Below are 13,395 nucleotides of genomic sequence, written 5' to 3'. Positions count from 1 at the left end.
ACCTGGGCCTCCACCTCCCTCCCAATGACCTAGACTCCCACCTGGGCTTCCACCTTCTTCCCACGGAGCTGCATCCTGCCCTGGGACTCTGCTCTCCCCCTCTGCTCTCTCCCTGCCCACACTGCCCTGAAGGAATTGTCCTGACACCCAAACCTCACTCTCTTGTCATCAGTAGACACGGGTGCTTAGAATGAGATATGACCTTTCTATGACCTTTCTATGAGTGGCTTCAGGCAGGGAAGTTCATCTAGGGGATGGGGCCGCAAGGCCAGAGTTGCCCCGCAGACACCCTCCATGCTCTTCATCCTCCTGCTGCTTTCACTGACCTTCTCTCTCCCTCTCTCTGTCTCTCTGTCTCTGTCTCTCTGTCTCTCTCTCTCTCTCCATACAGCTGCAATCTGGAAGAAATTACTCTTCTAAACAGCCAGACTTCCCCAGTTTCAGGAAATTCCAAGCTGGGCAGGGGAGGGGCCAGGCTGGGGGCGCGCCCTATCCAGCCCCACCCCCTCTGCCCGTTCCCCCTGCACACTCAGTCCTGGCCTCCTCCCGCCCCCACACTCCGCCCAGAGGGGCCTCAGCTTTTCCACCACTGCTTTCTAGTCCTTTAAATCCTAGAGGCAAACTTTTGGGGGATGAGAAAGGCTGGGAGGGGCCTGTGCCAAAACCCTCTCTGCCTGGGGACTGGGCGGTGATTCCGCTTCTGCCTGGGCTCCTACCATGGCCCCCGAGAGGGGCTGACACTTCAGTTCCCGGTGCAGGTAAAGGGGCCTTATGCCAGGACTTGCCAGGGGTGGGGTCTGGACTCCTGGGTCTGAGAGAGGAGGGGCTGGGCCTGGACTCCTGGGTCTGAGGGAGGAGGGGCTGGGGGCCTGGACTCCAGGGTCTGAGGGAGGAGGGACTGGGGGTCTGGACTCCTGGGTCTGAGGGAGGAGGATCTGGGGGCCTGGACTCCTGGGTCTGAGGGAGGAGGGACTGGGGCCCTTGGCTTTTGGGTCAGAGGAAGAAGGGGTTGACTTTCGGGTCTGGGGTGGGATTAAGAAAGCTAAGAGCTAGGACGCCTGGGAGCTGAGGGCGAAGAAGGAGGTGGCTCTGCGCACCCGGATGCCTGGCTCCTGAAACCCCCTCCGGGTTCCTCATGACACTTTCTGTACCAGGTGAGATCCCGCCCGGAGGAAGAAGGAAGAAGGCGCGGGCCGAGGATTAGGGAGGTGCAGGCGGACTCGGAGCCAGGGAACCGGGGTCCAGGCTAGAGCCGCAGTGGTGAGCGCGCACCTGCCCCGCTCTGGGAGGACCGCGAGGTAAGGCGCGGTGGGGGACGGGGTCCTGGGTCCCGGTCGGGAGGGAAGAGGAGCAGAAAGCCCAGGAGACGGTGGCCGCTGAATTCCCGGCCGCAGCCACGTGGCTGCAGGAAGCGCGCAGTGAAGCCCTTACCGGGCCGGGGGTCTCCCCATCTGGGGTCCCCAGACCGCACCCCCGCCCCACCCGCCTCCCCGCAGCTCCCACGGGTCTGAGAACCAGTCGGGCCGGATCTAGAGCGGGTTGTTTTTTCCGTCCTGGCGGGCCCGGGACTGAGAGAGGACAGAGGTGAACCAGCTGTGCCCACCACCCTGCAGCTGGAGCCGCAGCCCTGCCCCAGCAGGACAGAGAGGGGTGGGTGGAGGCCGGGGGAGAACGCGAGGCCGGGTCTCCAGGGGCTGCACGGTCGCGCCCCGCTTTCTGCCTGTTCCACGTTGGTCGCAAACAACAGCCCCTCTGTCCCTAGCCCCGGCAGCGTGCGGGACTTTTTCCAGGCATGACCTCATTGCTTTAAACACGACTCAACCAGAGGGAGGTCGGAGGCTTCTATCTAAGAGGACACCCAGGCTGGCAGGAGTGAAGTGACTTCCCCAGGGTCTCAGAGCTAGGGCGCAGAGGGGGCATTCGAAAACGACTTCCAACTGGTTGTTCTGGTCTGGACTGGAAAGGAAAAAAGACAATCAAGGGTGTCAGAGGAAATCCCTGGCCTTCATATCAAATCAGAACATTATTATTATTATTATTATTTTCCCATGGGGTGGCATGTCCCTCCTCTCCTGTGGGGAGCTAGAGTTCATCTGGATTCCGAATCTGGCGCCCAGCGTTTGCTACTGTGTGACCCAGGGCAAGTTACCTGACCTCTCTGTGTCTCAGCCATCACGCATCTGTAACATGGGGTTGTCCTGAAGATTAAATAAATTAGTTCATTCATGGGGAGGCACTCAGGCAGGATAAGCACTTGGAAAATAAAATTTCAGCCCCCTGAATGTAGTCTTTCTTTTCTTTTCTTTCTTCTTTCTTTCTCTCTTTCCTTCCTTCCTTTCTTCCCTCCCCCCCCCCCCCCCCCCCCCCCGCCTTTCCTTTCCTTCTTTTCCTTCCCTCTCTCCCTCTCTCTTCTTTTGTTTTCTTTTCTTCTTGAGACAGGGTCTTATTCTGTTGCCCAGGCTGAAGTGTGGTGGGACGATCGTAGCTCACTGCAGCCTCAGACTCCTGGGCTCAAGGCATCTTCCCTTTTCAGCCCCCCAAGTAGCTAGAACTGCCGGTGCATGACACAGCACTTGGCTAATGTTTTATTTTTATTTTTGTAGAGAGGTCATCTCACTTTGTTGCCCACGCTGGTCTCAAACTTCTGGGCTCAAGCAATCCTCCTGTCTCAGCCTCCCAAAGAGCTGGAATTATAGGTGTGAGCCACGGCGCCCAGCCACAAACAGGAGTTCCAACCCCTGTTTTTCGAGGAGTAAACTGAGCTTTAGGTTGAGGAAGCCAGTTTGGGATCCCGCAAGAAGGAAATGGCAAAATGTGAGCCCAGGTGTGTTTGATGTCAGAAACCAAGACTTTATGTGTGTTGCCAGGTGCTGGAAAATGGTGACCACTGATAGGGCAATGGAAGGGGGATGCGAGATGCATGCTGGGAGCTGGGTTTGAGCAGAGGCAGGACCTGAGAGCTGTCCAGGAGTCAAGAGGTAGCAGAGAGTAGAGGGAGCCAGCTCTGAACACTAGAGTTCCCCAGAGCTGGCTTTGTGATCTTGGGCCGTCACGTCCTCTCTCTGATCACCCATTTCCTTCTCTGGAACACTGGGAGAATGATCCAAAGCGCGACTCCATTGAGCACGTGCTAATTGAACGTTCCCTGTGTGCTGGGCGCTGTGCCAAGACTTACATGGGTATATCATCCCACCAATTCTTGCAAAAGGACTGGGAAGTATTATCTTCATATCATGCCATTTTCAAGATAAGGAAATGAGGTCAGAAAGGTCAAGTAAGTTGCTCAAAGCCACACAGCCATCAGCACAGCCAGATTCAAACCTGTGTATTGGGCTTTCAGAATTCCACTTTTTCACCTCTGACTCACTGCAGAGGAAGTGCTGAGATCACAGGCTGTGTTTGCAGCTGGAGAGGATTTTTTAACTGTGGATCCAGAAGATACATTAATAAGCTGAGTTCAACATTTAAAAACAAAATAGATTATAATAGAAAATACCAGAGTAGGGGCTGGGCACGGTGACTCATGCCTGCAATCCCAGCACTTTGGGAGGCCGAGGCGGGCGGATCATGAGGTCAGGAGTTTGAAACCAGCCTGGCCAACATGGTGAAACCCCATCTCTACTAAAAATACAAAAATTAGCCAGGTACAGTGGTGTGCACCTGTAATCCCAGCTACTCGGGAGGCTGAGGCAGCAGAGTCACTTGAACCTGAGAGGCGGAGGTTGCGGTGAGCCGAGATCATGCCATTGCACTCCGGCCTGTGCGACAGAGCAAGACTAAGAAAGACACCTTGGGAGGCCGAGACGGGCGGATCACGAGGTCAGGAGATCGAGACCATCCTGGCTAACCCGGTGAAACCCCGTCTCTACTAAAAAAATACAAAAAACTAGCCGGGCGAGGTGGCGGGCACCTGTGGTCCCAGCTACTCGGGAGGCTGAGCCAGGAGAATGGCATAAACCCGGGAGGCAGAGCTTGCAGTGAGCTGAGATCCGGCCACTGCACTCCAGCCTGGGTGACAGAGCGAGACTCTGAAAGAAAGAGTGAGAGAGAGAAGAAAGAAAGAAAAAGAAAGAGAGAGAGAGAAGGAAGGAAAGAAAAAGAAAGAAAGAAAGAGAAAGACAGAAGAAAGAAAAAAAGAAAGAGGAAAAGAAAGAAGGGAAGAAAGAAAGGAGAGAGAAAGAGAGGAAGGAAGGAATAAATAAATAAATCAGAGTATCTACCACGTTGTAAGACAAGTATTGGCTAGGCTTGGTGGCACACACCTGTAATCTTAGCACTTTGGGAGGCCAAGGCAGGCAGATTGCTTGAGCTCAGGAGTTTGAGACCAGTCAGGGCAACATGGCGAAACCCCACCTCTACAAAAAAAATACAAAAATAACACCACATGGTGGCATGAAACTGTAGTCCCAGCTACTTAGGAGGCTGAGGTGGGAGGATCGCTTGAGTTTGGGAGGCGGAGGTTGCACTAAGTCAAGATCTCACCACGCACTCCAGCTGGGTGACAGAGTGAGACCCTGTCTCAAAACAAGACGAATCTTGTTTCTCAAAATGTTTGTTTCCATTATGGGTAAGGAGGGAGCGGAGATTGTGTGCTAGGTAACGATAAAAATATATTTATTCATCTAGGTTGAGGTCAGAGGAATTTGATAAATGCTGCAGAGGTAGTAAATCAAAACTGGTTACCCCATGGAAATCAATGTAAAGTGTGCGTGTGTGTGTGGGTGTGGCAGAGGCCAGTCTTCCAAATCTAGCCATCTACAATTATTTTAAATCCCTTTGGCTTTCCTTTTCATCCGCATTATCACCAATACTTCCCAGGGTGCCTGCTACTATGAAAACAACATCAGTGTTCTATCCAACCTAATTTTTGTTCCACAGTTATTGTTAGGGAACTATTTTCCCCCCAACGCTAGCACTACCAATAGGTTAGCACTATTACAAATATAGTTTTCTCTGATCAGACTTTTATCTGTATCCTGAAAGGAAGGTAGTGTTATTTTATTTATCTTACAGATAGAAAAATAGACAGGGAAATAAAGTAATTTATTCCAATTCATACAGCTGGCAAAGGGTAGGGCTTCAACTGAAATAGGTTTTTATTGTTGCGATAACAGTGAGTGTTAAAACAAAAGTACAAGGTCATCAGAGTCCCTCCCAGAAGTTCCACACAAAACACGCAATGACCAGGATATGGGCAGAGGCTGTGGCTGCATTTCTATTTCTCATTGAATTTAGGCCACGCGTGGTGGCTCATGCTGTGATCCCAACACTTTGGGAGGCCAAGGCAGGCGGATCACCTGAAGTCATGAGTTTGAGACCAGCCTGGCCAACATAGTGAAACCCCATCTCTACTAAAAATACAAAAATTTGCCGGGCATGGCAGCGCACGCCTGTAATTCCAGCTACTTGGGAGGCTGAGGCAGGAGAATCGCTTGAACCCCAGCCTGAGCAACAGAACAAGACTCCGTCTCCAAAAAAAAATGAATTTGGTGCAGCTTCAAATATATGCAATTCTTCCCATCTTTTAACATAGGGGGGCCTTTTTTTTTTTTTTTTTTTTTTGGAGACAGTCATACTCTGTCACCCAGACTGGAGTGCAGTGGCATAATCTCAGCTCACTGCAACCTCTGCCTCCCAAGTTCAAGCGATTCTCCTGCCTCAGCCTCTCAAGTAGCTGGGATTACAGGCAGGCACCACCACAACCAGTTAATTTTGTATTTTTTTTTTTTTAGTAGAGATGGGGTTTCACCATGTTGGTCAGGCTGGTCTCAAAGTCCTGACCTCAGGTGATCCACCTGCTTCAGCCTCCCAAAGTGCTCAGATTACAGGTGTGAGCCACCGTGCCTGGCTAGGGAATTTGTATTATTGTTATTTTAGAAAACATAAGACATCATAATGTTAGGTTGTAGTCTTTCTTTCTTTTCTTTTCTTTTTTTTTTTTTTTTTTTTGAGACGGAGTCTTGCTCTGTTGCCCAGGCTGGAGTGCAGTGGCCGGATCTCAGCTCACTGCAAGCTCCGCCTCCCGGGTTCACGCCATTCTCCTGCCTCAGCCTCCCGAGCAGCTGGGACCACAAGTGCCCGCCACCTCGCCCGGCTAGTTTTTTGTATTTTTTAGTAGAGACGGGGTTTCACCGGGTTAGCCAGGATGGTCTCGATCTCCTGACCTCGTGATCCGCCCGTCTCGGCCTCCCAAAGTGCTGGGATTACAGGCTTGAGCCACTGCGACCGGCCCTAGGTTGTAGTCTTTCAAGATCAGGTACAGTTGCCCCTTGGTAGCAGTGATGGGATTGGTTCTGGGACCCCTATGGATACCAAACTCTGAAGATGTTTAAGTCTCTTACATAAATGCCCTAGTATTTGCATATAATCTATGTACATCCTTTCCTACACTTTAAATCATCTCTAGATTACTTATAATGCATAATGCAATGTAAATGCTTTGCAAATAAGTGTTAGATTGTTTGAAACTTGTACTCGTTTTTTTATAACTGTATTTTTCCCCAGTATTTTTGATCAGCAGTTAATTGAATCTGTTGATGCGGAACCCACAGATACCAAGGACTGTAATTCAAATCATAAAATGCACCCTAGGCAAAGTCCGCCTGGGCCTCTTCCTCCTGTGCCTGGTGAACTCTAGGCAGGATCTGCTTTGCTTAATGGACAAAGTCAGCCTTGTCTTCAGAACAGGAGCCTGGGAATTTCCATCTTTGACAAGCTGGAGTTTTCTTCTTCTTTTCATTGAGACAGGGTTTCACTCCTGTTGCCCAGGCTGGAGTGCAGTGGCCAGTGCAGTGACACAGTCTCGGCTCCCTGCAACCTCCGCCTCCAGGGTTCAAGCGATTCTCCTACTTTAGCTGGGATTACACGCGTGCGCCACCATGCCTTGCTAATTTTTGCATTTTTTATAGAAATGAGGTTTCGCCATGTTGCTCAGGCTGGTCTGGAGCTCCTGGCCTCAAGCGATCCGCCTGCCTTGGCCTCCCAAGCTGGGATTACAGGCGTGAGCCACCGCACCCGGCCCAACAAGCTGGAGTTTTCTATCAGTCAAGTCTGAGAAGCACTCTGAAGGGTTTGTGAAATATTTATTTGGCCTCTAGGAAGGCTCAAGTATTTGCTCTTAGGAGGATCGGCATAGCGTGGTGGTCATGGGTATTCTGGAGTCAGGTTAGGAAAGCCTCGATCCGAATGTGAGTTCAGCAGCTGTGCCCATGGGACCTCCTGGAGTCTCATCTTACCCCATCTGTGACTCGGGAGGCCGGGCACGGTGACTCACGCCTGTAATCCCAGCACTTTGGGAAGCCGAGGCGGGCTGCTCACCTGAGGTCAGGAGTTCAAGACCAGCCTGGCCAATATTGTGAAACCCGTCTCTACAAAAATACAAACATTGGCTGGGTGTGGTGGCGGGTGCCTGTAATCTCAGCTACTCGGGAGGCTGAGGAGGAAGAATCGCCTGAACCCGGGAGGCGGGTTGGGGGGAGGGTTGCGGTGAGCCGGGATGGCGCCACTGCACTCCAGCCTGGGGGACAGAGCGAGACTCCGTCTCAAAACAACAAATAAAACGGGAGCCGTCCCCCTTCGTCCTTTGAGCAGTCTCGCGGCTGCGAGCCCCGGGCTGGGGCCTCGCTGACCCTCCCGTGCCCCTCGCAGATGCCCGTGCTGAAGCAGCTGGGCCCCGCGCAGCCCAAGAAGCGGCCGGATCGCGGCGCCCTGTCCATCTCCGCGCCGCTCGGCGACTTCCGGCACACGCTGCACGTGGGGCGCGGCGGCGACGCCTTCGGGGACACCTCGTTCCTGAGCCGCCACGGCGGCGGGCCGCCCCCAGAGCCCCGGGCACCCCCCGTGGGGGCTCCCCGCTCCCCACCGCCGCCCGCCGTCCCGCAGTCCGCAGCGCCCTCGCCTGCCGACCCGCTTCTGTCCTTCCACCTGGATCTGGGGCCCTCCATGCTGGACGCGGTGCTGGGCGTCATGGACGCGGCGCGCCCGGAGGCAGCTGCCGCCAAGCCCGACGCGGAACCCCGCCCCGGGACGCAGCCCCCCAAGGCCCGCTGCCGCCCCAGCGCGGACCTCAAGCTGGACGACGTCATCGGCCTCTAGGTTCCCCCATTCCCCGCGCCCTTCCCGCCCGGCACCCCACTTCTGTATACATAAACGTCCAAGGTGTGTGCCCGGGCTCTGACTTTTCACTTTGCACGTGGGAAGGGATGAATGATAGGGTCCTGGCGCCTCTGAGAGCCGGAGGTGTCACCGGGAGATCTGGTCCGAGTCGCATGATTGCCCTGGGGTGGGGTGCGGCTCCTTTAAGAGAGCCCGGGGGCGAGGCCAGGCGGTGCCGCTTGCAGAGGCGGCCGCTCCCGCAGTCCCGTTCATCAAATACTGAGCGCCACCGCTGGCCAGACTTGGTCCTGGGCCCGGCCCAGACTCAGCCACCGCGGAGCCCGCCGAGGCGGGGCTGCCGATTGCTGTAGCCCCGGGAGTCCTTCTGGCCCTCCACGCCTCGGGTGGACTCCGACCGGGCGGGGCCGCCCTTTACTCTGGGAGAGGCTGCAGAGGGAAGTGTGTGGGAACCCTTTTAGAGCAGTCGGGGCCTGGTCTCCGTGGGGGAAGAGTCCGCTGGCATCTTGGTTCTTTAAGGTCCCAGAAGGATGGGGCGAAACGTGCAAATGATTTGGACTGAGGGGCCAGGTTCTCTTAAGTTTCCCTGAGGGACGGGGCCGCAAATGTAAATCGCTTGGACTGAGGGCGGGTCCAGGTTCTTTAAAGACGTCCCCTCAGGGGCGGGGCACCACGTGTAAATTACTTGGGGAGAGGCACACATGTAAATCACCCGGAAAGGGGCAGCACAAAAGTATCACCGGGAAAGGGGCAGGGCACGCATGTAAATCACCTAAAAAGGGACGGGGCACACATACAAATCGGGAAGGGGAGAGGCACACATGTAAATAACCTAAAAGCGGGGCACACGTAAATCACTTGGGAAAGGGAGAGGCAGACATGTAAGTCACCTGAAATGGGCGGGCCACACGTAAATCACCCGGAAAGGGGCGGGGCACTACATGTAAATCACCTAAAAAGGGGCGAGGCACACGCAATCACCAGGAAAGGGGCGGGGCATTACATGTAAATCACCCAGAAAGAGGCAGTTCACTCGTATCACCGGGGAAAGGGGCGGGGCCAGGCTCCCAAGAGCTCCGGGAGACCGCAGCCTTTACGGAGCTTGCTTTCCTGGCGCTGGGGGAGGGCGCAGCGGGGAAGTCCCAGAGCAGCGGTGTCAGGCTCTCCACGAGGGAGGTACGGGGCCAGAGTCCTCGCGAGGGCCCGGGGCGTGGTCCCCTGAGCTGGGCTGGAGCGCGGGCCGCTGACGTCACTGTCGGGTGAAGCTCGGTGCCTCCTAGCGGAGCCGCCCTCCGTACGGGTTGACCTGGTCTGCGCAGAGGCGTGCCTGTTCCCCGCACCCATGGCAGCGGGTAGGGGACAGCCGGAGTTGCCGCAGGAAGCCCCCGCCACGGAACCCGCGCCCCCGCCGGCCTGCCGCTTCTTCCTGGAAGGCCGCTGCCGCTTCGGCGCTCGCTGCCGCCAGCCCCACCCTGGGACGCCGGCGCCGCCTGACTGCGAGGCGCAGCCCGAGGCCGGGGCCAAGAAGCCGCCATTGCGCACAGCCGCAGATGTCATCCAGCGCATCCGCTGGGACCCGCGCCTCGACCCCGCCGACTTCTCGGTGGGCTACGTCGACCGCTTTCTGGGAGTGCGCGAGGAGCCCTTCAGCGCCTTCTGCTGGGACGAGCCGCTGGCGGCGCTCGGGCCCGGCGTGCTGGCCGTGCCCCAGCACCGAGTGCGCTTCTTCCGCTTCCGCGGCCGCCTCGTGTGGGACCGCACCTCGCGCACCGACCTCGTCTTCGGCTCTGGCTCTACGGCGGGACGCGGGCCCACCATCCTGGACGCACTGGACAGCGAGGGCGCCCACGGGGCGAAGGACGCCGAGTGGACACCGGCGGTGGCAGGTCAGGAGGCCCAGGCTGCCCCCCAGCGGAGGAGCACAGGGCCGCTCCGCACAGGGCACCAAGAGCCAGGCGTAGAGGAAACCGGAGAGCTGGAGGCGGCCCAGGAGCAGGCGCTGGGCGCAGCTGCTGATTTTGAACACTGGCCCCAAGAGGACGCCTCGCAGGAGTGACTGAGGCGGCACTGAAGCCAACAGCAGCCGCCAGGATCACACTTCTGCGAAGCAAGGCAGCACAGGCCCTGGCAGCCCCGGGGGGCTCCGCTGAGGAGACAGAAGCCTAGTGGGGTCCTGGGGCCTAGCCCGAGGACAAAGGGGCCCGCCCTAGTGTTGCAGCCCCTCGCCAACCGCACCCCATTTTGTGGCCCTCATGGTGACCCAGGCTGGGCTACAAGCAGAAGTGACCAAGGCCCAGGAATACCCCCACGCTGCGCTGACTTCCTGGTGCCCACCCAGAACCTACACCTGCCGCTCGCTGGCCCTGCTGCCACCGGCAGGCGCTGGGGAGGCGGCGGCTACCATCAGGTCTCTGAGACGACCCTCTCGGCCCTGGGGCTAAACACACCCCCTCAGCTGAGCTTTAGGGAGGTGGTCCTCCTGCGCCCTCGTGCTCTGTGCCCCACCCTCTCCCACACTGGAAGGCATGGCACAAATGCTGAGCCAGAGGCTGGAAGCCGAAGGGCTGAGAGTGCTACAGTCTCCAGGGCAGCTGCATCAACACCTCACCGTGGCCAAGGTGCCCCATGGTTCCCAAGTCCACCTCCCCAAGCTGGAATTCACCCTGAGCCAGGAAGTGGGGTGCCAGACCCTGCAGACACTCTGGCTGTGCTGTATGGGGAGGACACGGGGGCCTTTCCAGCCCCTGGCTGAGATCCCGCTGGAGTGACACCCCCAAACCTCGGGAGGAGACGATACAAACAGCCCACACAGGAAGGACAAAGCGGGGGCGTGCGCTCTCTCTCTCTCTCTCTCTTTAATTTTGGTTTCTCTCAAGCTTCCAAATGGTGCTCAGTGCTCCAAGGAAAGGAAGGAAGGAAGGAAAGGGAGGGGAGAGGAGGGGAAGGGAAGGCAGAGGAGGAACATCTGGAAAAAAAGCAGCCTGACAGTCCAGCTGTTTGCAAACTCATAGCACATCCTCCAGTTACATGGCAGAAGAGGGAGGGAGGGAGGGCCAAAAAGAAAAGGGAGAGGAGGAAGAAAAATAACTTAAACACACACACAAAGAAAAGAGAAGGCAACATGACGTGAGCTGGTGATCCATGAAGGCAGGGAGGGAGGGGAGCCATTTTACCTGTGCTGAACCAAGGGAGGAATGCAGGGAGGAGGGAAGGAAAGGGGAAAAAAAAATCAGAAGAAACATTGGGGGCAGAGGGAGGAGGGGACACGGAGACAACTGTATACAACTTGAGACGAGGCGGCCCGGCCGGCGTGTCCTCAGTGCGGTGTGGCGGCGGAGGATCTGGTGCTGGTGGTGCTGGCACTTCAGGGTGGGGGGCCAAGGACGGGCACAGTCTCTAAGCAGCTCCCCTCACCCCAAACACGGTGGCCCCAAGGGGCTGGGAACAAGAGTCTGTGGCGAAGCAGGTGAGGCAGCGGGCGGTGGGCGGGCTTGCTGGATGCCCCCGCCGCAGGCGGGCACGGGCTGGACGGCCTGTCTTCTTTCCACTGGCCCCCCGGCATGGGATGGGCCAGGGCGCCGGGTCGGGTACCGGAGTGCAAGCTCGAAAGAGAGAGAGAGAAAACACTGAGACAGCATTAGTGGAGTGAAAGGCGGACACAGATGAGCCTGCAGACCATGCCCCCAACCCTCCGCTGCCCATCCCCTCCTCCCCAATCCCATCCCTCTGAGGCAAAAAATAAAAACGTAGAAAAATCTCTGTACAGACTCCCCGGTGGGAAAACGGGGGCAGGGACGGTGGCTCTTCCTGGAGCCCACTCCCCACAAATAAATTTACAACCCAAGTCCACGGCTCAAAAACAGAATCCGCAAAGGCAGCGCCGGGGCTGCAGCCCCTGCCCCCGCCCCCTCCTCGCTGGGTGCTCAGAAGGCTGACAGCTGCGCCAGGCTGAGGCGGCAGTCGATGCTGGAGTTGTCCGGGCCCGTGTAGGCCAGGCCCAGGGGCTCTAGGAAGGCCCGGCAGGTGGCCTCGCCCTCGAAGGCCAGCTCGGCCTGCAGGTAGGAGACTGGCAGCGCAGGGCGGAAGCTATGGAGACAAGAGGAGAAGGTGATGAGGCGGGCGGGCGGGAGGGCAGGGGAGGGCCCCACGAGCGGGGAGGCCCCCCCATTCGGGTACCCACAGGATTTCCTCAGCACAGTACCTGCTGGCTTCCCCACCCGCCTCCCAGCCTCCCCACCTCAGGGGCTTAGGGGGGCCCGGGGTGGGGTTAGTGGCCCCAGCCCCCAGCTGTGCCCCCCCTCGCCCTCACTTACCTGTGCAGGGGCCAGGGAGGAGAGGGGACAGGCAGGGAAGGGCCCAGCAGGCTCCTCTGCTGGCTGAGGGGCAGGGGCCAGATGGAGGGAGCAACACGCGGCAGGGGATGGGGATGGCAGGGCTGGCAGGGCTGCCAGGGCCACCATGGGGACCCGGCCCTCGCTGCTTCCTCTGCCCTGCATTACAGTGTCTTTGGGAGGCCAGGCACAGGGGTGCCAGCCAGCAATCACCACTACATACTAAAAGCAATTACTTCTGGCTGCTGCTAAGCGACACTACTAAGCATCTAGCATGACCCAGGTCCTCAGAGCTCCCTGAACCCTCTTCCACAGGCGGTGCAGCCCTACCCTTTCCACACACACAGGAACCAAGGCACCAAGTGAGGGGAACTAAGTCCTAGAATCCACTTCTGCTCCAAAGCCAGAGCTTCATGGAGGCCATGGGATCAGAGCCCACGCCATCTCCCAGTCTCAGCTGGCAGGGCAGGGTCAGCCTCCTTGGGGGAAAGGTGCTGACACAATGAGGTCAATGACAGACTAGGGCCCCACCCACGAGTAGCCTCACGGCTATGTTCCCAACCAAGGCCAATTAGGCATCAATTCACCAGGATGCTCGCCCAACCACAGGCCCCTGTGCAGTCGGAAGCTTGAGAGCCGCCATTCATGGGGCCCATCATGGCAGCAGACTGGGCAGCCTCCTGCCTCTAACTTCCCAAGCTGGCATGGAGCTCTGGGCACGGCATCCCACATGCTCGTCTGCTCCTGTGACTCCTACCCTGGCTCAGCCTCTCCCTGAAGTTGGCTTAACCCACACTAGATTCCAGAATGAGTCTCCCAATCTCCAGGCTGACGATCCCTCCCTAGCTCCAAACGATGCTGTGACTATGACCTCAAACGGAGGGCCACCTGGCCAGGCACTCAAGGCCTCCATGCTGTGACTGAGCTCACACGGAGGGCCACCTGGCCAGGC

The 13,395-nt window shown here is 57.4% G+C and overlaps 3 protein-coding genes across 8 annotated transcripts in view; 2 read left to right on the top strand and 1 right to left on the bottom strand.

Moving 5' to 3' along the window:
• The first annotated feature begins 525 nt into the window (after window positions 1-525).
• CDC42EP5 (CDC42 effector protein 5) lies at window positions 526-8,169 on the top strand. Its single transcript, XM_023197389.3, has 3 exons — window positions 526-758; window positions 1,155-1,298; window positions 7,648-8,169. Exon 3 carries the CDS (start codon window positions 7,648-7,650, stop codon window positions 8,092-8,094), a length of 447 nt encoding a protein of 148 aa, XP_023053157.2. The 5' UTR covers window positions 526-758; window positions 1,155-1,298; the 3' UTR covers window positions 8,095-8,169.
• A 1,026-nt stretch (window positions 8,170-9,195) lies between these two features.
• Window positions 9,196-11,172, top strand: LENG9 (leukocyte receptor cluster member 9). The gene is given in 7 exon segments (XM_023197347.3): window positions 9,196-10,130; window positions 10,133-10,345; window positions 10,348-10,413; window positions 10,416-10,465; window positions 10,467-10,530; window positions 10,533-10,599; window positions 10,601-11,172. Coding segments are annotated over 7 exon segments (1,416 nt in total). The 5' UTR covers window positions 9,196-9,454; the 3' UTR covers window positions 10,881-11,172.
• The window catches only part of LENG8 (leukocyte receptor cluster member 8), a 13,786-nt gene continuing 11,338 nt past the window's right edge, over window positions 10,948-13,395 (bottom strand). For 4 of the 6 annotated variants that reach the window (XR_003310010.2, XR_003310009.2, XR_003310012.1 and 1 more), the window contains one exon: window positions 10,948-13,385. Coding sequence is in view for 2 of the 6 variants with exons in the window: in XM_031934892.1 (XP_031790752.1) it covers window positions 12,036-12,198 (163 nt within the window). In the remaining 4 variants the exon portion in view is untranslated. The remainder of the gene's footprint in view (window positions 13,386-13,395) is intronic. The other 2 variants (XM_031934892.1, XM_023197340.3) reach the window with 2 other exon arrangements.

Source organism: Piliocolobus tephrosceles, chromosome 21, assembly GCF_002776525.5.
Source record: "Piliocolobus tephrosceles isolate RC106 chromosome 21, ASM277652v3, whole genome shotgun sequence".
Taxonomy (NCBI): Eukaryota; Metazoa; Chordata; class Mammalia; order Primates; family Cercopithecidae; genus Piliocolobus; species Piliocolobus tephrosceles.
The sequence above is the reverse complement of the archived record's forward strand: the minus strand, read 5'-3'. Positions and strand labels throughout refer to the sequence as shown.

Excerpts from the sequence above, each read along its gene's own strand:
- CDC42EP5 (XM_023197389.3), top strand. The coding sequence starts at position 7,648 with ATGCCCGTGCTGAAGCAGCTGGGCCCCGCGCAGCCCAAGAAGCGGCCG.